This window comes from Parastagonospora nodorum, assembly GCF_000146915.1.
Source record: "Parastagonospora nodorum SN15 chromosome Unknown scaffold_11, whole genome shotgun sequence".
Classification (NCBI taxonomy): Eukaryota; Fungi; Ascomycota; class Dothideomycetes; order Pleosporales; family Phaeosphaeriaceae; genus Parastagonospora; species Parastagonospora nodorum.
In genome coordinates, this window is record NW_001884559.1 from 905,280 (window position 1) to 908,813 (window position 3,534).

Here is a 3,534-nt window from a genome sequence, read left to right on the forward strand (position 1 = left end):
CAGCAGTACCACAAGCACTCGAGAAAGGGTGGAGGAGTACTACGTCAGTGATGCAGACGAGCCGTTCGAGCCTGTGGCACTGAAGTACAGCGGGAGCTCGATATCAGCTGGTATGATACATGTCTCAATGAGCACCGTCTGGTAAGGTGTGAGATGGCATGACTGACAGTTTCACAGGTGATCTTAAGGAACTAATAGGCGGCGGCAAGGATGTGGAGGAGGTCAAGGGCACAGCGTTCGCGAGCCAGTACAGAAAGGTCATCGATGCAGTGAAAGCTGCAGGGAACGGGGATGTCAAGGTGTTCAAGGTGCAGATCGATGGGACAAGGGCGGAGTACTATGTTGTTGCAGTGGATGAGAAGGATGGCCGGCTTGTGGGTTTGAAGGCACTGAGCGTAGAGTCGTGATAGGGGCATGTGAGCCGACTACAGCCAGAATTTGCATGCACTATTATGAAACTTTTGTTTACCAAAAGTCCTAGGATATCACGAATACGTCCCAAACGAACAGTTGAACGTTAATCTTCTCGATGACGATGTGCAAACTTGACCAAAGCGCATGGACGTGGTGCTTCACCCTTAACCCAACGAAATGATCACCAAACTGCAGCAGATCAGTCATGTCAGATCCGCGGACCGCGATGATGAAACCAGGCTCACCAAGGTCAGCCTTGCACTGTCAGCTCTCTTGCACGCGAGCTATCGATAACCTTCAGCTTGCATTCACACCATCTCAGCCCTACGCCAGCAATGGCGTGCTCTGATTCGCGGGTGAGGTTAAAGGAGAGGCCCAATCACGGGATCATCTCGGTACGGCCGCTGCCTTGTCTCAATTTCGGCGCGCGCTTGGCGGGTAAGGCGAAGAAGGGGGCGCAGCGGATGGTATTTTGAGATGTCGTGCTAATAATCATGCTTATGCTTTACTTCACGAAAGCAGGGCGACAAGGGCCGTTAAACATAGAGTTCAGGCTACACTCACATGACGCATGTCGACGCACGCTTCTAGAAGGCGTCGGAATGCGAGTGATGGAAGCAGAGAATGAGGATTCAGGATTCAGCAAACTGGTGGCGGATCTGCCCGCCACGATACGATAGCTATCCTTATCCTTCACAGACACGAGGTCCAGGCCAAAGTCCGAGACTGACTAACGGAGCAATATGCACTTGCGAGGCTGGTGATTCTATTCCGAGATATCGATAAAGGCGTGCACTGAACCTATTCGGCAAGGAAGACCGATGCAGCGGGCTGGGCAGGGAGAGTTAATTATTTGCGGTGCGACGCGTAATCTCTCGTCCATCTCAATCTTGCCAGGCTAGCACGCGAGCGAACGCTTCGAATGAGATTGGGTTGCAGAAGCGAGAAGTGAAATACTGGGGCGGTTTTTGTGGGATCATGTTTCTTCAGAAACAGACGTTTGTTGCACATGAGGGATGACGAAGAGCGGTCGCGTTGACAGCGGTGGGCTGGCTAGAGGGCCGATTGCCAAACGGGCGGTGCTGCCAGGGGCCAGGGTCGCTGGCTTTCGATGGCGGCGCATGACGGACAGGCCCGTTGAGGATTGGAGGGCCAAGCAGGTCTGTTTGCAATCTCGGGGGGCGTTTCGAAGACTGGCAGTGCGGGTGCGCATCTGCACATGGGATGGGCGGTGGCTGCCGTTGGGGGTGATCAACAGTGGTACCTAGGGATGTACGTAGTATGTGGTATGCATCTATGTATGTACAGGAGCATCTTGGTGCGTTCACAAGTTTGCATACGCCTATCGCCATTCACAACTCACTGCATGCACCTACAACGACGGCCATGTCCTGTTGAGCAGGGCTTGCAGCCGTTGGAGCTACGAGGGTCGTATTAGCCACCATAATTTTAGCAAGCCATTCCGCATGAGTGCGTAAGCGGCAGCACCAAGAGTCGCCGCACCCAAGCGCTGCAGAGGCCCCATTGGCCGCGTCTTGGGCGAGCTTCGAGATCTTCACTCCTGAGAGGCAGTGGAGCCAGTCAGGGACCAGAGCTGCCAGCCCGCAGCATTCTCCTTCTCTCAGCAGCGTGCACAACTCACCTGACCCATCGCGTGCCTTCACCCTCCATCTTCCCACACGTTCACATCGAATACACATGCTGCTAGAGCCTATATCCATCCCAACTGCATCCAGCCTCGAACCTTCCGTCTCTGACAGTTGAGGTGTGCTTCAGCGTGCGCCAAGCGTGTTCAAGGTTGTTGGCGCGTTCCTGGTCAGACTACCTATCCTGGCAACGCCCCCGTTTGGCCCAGGAGCGAAGCAGGCGTCCTCTACGAACGTGGAACCACTTCTTCTCTGCCGCCCTCGCTCGTTTCTGTCCTCGACACCAGCAGCAATACCAAGCAGCTTTTGCCCGTCGGCTTTTTCACAGGTACTGCTACCGGAGGATACTTGTTTGTATTCGCAGCCTGCACAGCCAGTCTCCTTGTTGCCCCGTCGCCGCCGCCGTCACCGTTGCAGGGCACCCGCAGGCCGCTCCCTTTGCAGGATTTCTTCCCCCATTGCGTTCCGCAGCCCGACCACAACACTCGTTTACCAACATTGCACATTGCACATCGCACGCCATCGCACCATTGCCCTGGCCTGCCCATAGGAGCCGCCATCTGTTAGCCACTCACCCTATACGCTCGCTCACACGCCTGCACGCCTGTCCAACATGTCCCTGATGCCGCAATCGCCCCGGGGCAGCGGCCCTCCCCATATCCGCCTCAACTCTGGCACACAGGAGGCGCGCACCGACGATAACTCGCCGCCTGCCGTGCGACCCAGCACCGCAAGGACAACCTCCGCCCGCTCCTTGACCCAGCCCATACGGCCAACCACGGCCCCCCAAAGTCCCGGACTCGTCTCGCCAACAGCGCCCGGCTTGTACAGCAATGCAGACATCGCCGCATCCGCTGAGCTGCTGCTGCCGCCCAGGAAGCTCAAGACGCGCCCTTATCGCGATGAGTCGCCGCAACGGTCACCGTCTGCCATGTCACGGCGGACAAGCTGGAGCTCAGACATGACCGGCGACTCACGGGGCCCCTTTGCCTCGCCATTCGACGACTCGAGAGCCCCGTCGCGGGCCGGCAGCGAAGAGGATCTCAACACCCAGACCGTATCGGAAAAGTTCAACATCCTACCCTCGGCCGGCCTGCTACTGTTCCCTGAGGATGTCGAAAAGGACGACTATCTGCACAACCCCGACCCCAACGAGAAGGAGCAGCGCGATTGCGACATTTTCACCAGGAGAGGTATGGTTAACGTTGGAGGTCTCGCTTTTCTCGCACTCGGCCTGTTGGCCCTCTTCGTCGGATACCCCGTACTGTATGTTCCCCTGACCGTGCAACCTCTACACACATTTCTGACTCGTCCGCAGTACTTTCGTCGACAAGATGACAAAACCAGAAAAGGGCCCCTGCACCGGCAATCCATTATGTATCCAGGGCAAGCAAAACGAGCCCATATTATCCACATACGAAAGGGGCTCATCGACCCCGACACGTCTCTCGAGGCAATGACGCGCATATCGGTC

At 56.5% G+C, this 3,534-nt stretch overlaps 4 protein-coding genes across 4 annotated transcripts in view; 2 read left to right on the forward strand and 2 right to left on the reverse strand.

Moving 5' to 3' along the window:
• Nucleotides 1-158: 158 nt before the first annotated feature.
• SNOG_07693 (hypothetical protein) lies at nucleotides 159-514 on the forward strand (the record flags this gene model as incomplete). The annotated part of the gene is made up of 2 exons (XM_001797973.1): nucleotides 159-374; nucleotides 482-514. 2 exons carry the CDS (start codon nucleotides 159-161, stop codon nucleotides 512-514), a joined length of 249 nt encoding a protein of 82 aa, XP_001798025.1.
• SNOG_20089 (hypothetical protein) lies at nucleotides 453-926 on the reverse strand. The gene is made up of 2 exons (XM_001797974.1): nucleotides 660-926; nucleotides 453-603 (listed from the first exon to the last, which is right to left on the reverse strand). The coding sequence occupies exon 1, from the start codon at nucleotides 908-910 to the stop codon at nucleotides 794-796; it is 117 nt and encodes a 38-aa protein (XP_001798026.1). The 5' UTR covers nucleotides 911-926; the 3' UTR covers nucleotides 453-603; nucleotides 660-793.
• Nucleotides 927-1,400: 474 nt separating this feature from the next.
• Nucleotides 1,401-1,859, reverse strand: SNOG_07694 (hypothetical protein; the record flags this gene model as incomplete). Its single annotated transcript, XM_001797975.1, has 2 exons — nucleotides 1,401-1,678; nucleotides 1,778-1,859. The coding sequence occupies 2 exons, from the start codon at nucleotides 1,857-1,859 to the stop codon at nucleotides 1,401-1,403; spliced, it is 360 nt and encodes a 119-aa protein (XP_001798027.1).
• Nucleotides 1,860-2,673: 814 nt separating this feature from the next.
• SNOG_07695 (hypothetical protein) overlaps nucleotides 2,674-3,534 on the forward strand; it is a gene marked incomplete at both ends in the record, with an annotated part of 2,297 nt that continues 1,436 nt past the window's right edge. The window contains 2 exons of the mRNA XM_001797976.1: nucleotides 2,674-3,326; nucleotides 3,379-3,503. Coding sequence (XP_001798028.1) covers nucleotides 2,674-3,326; nucleotides 3,379-3,503 — 778 coding nt within the window. The remainder of the gene's footprint in view (nucleotides 3,327-3,378; nucleotides 3,504-3,534) is intronic.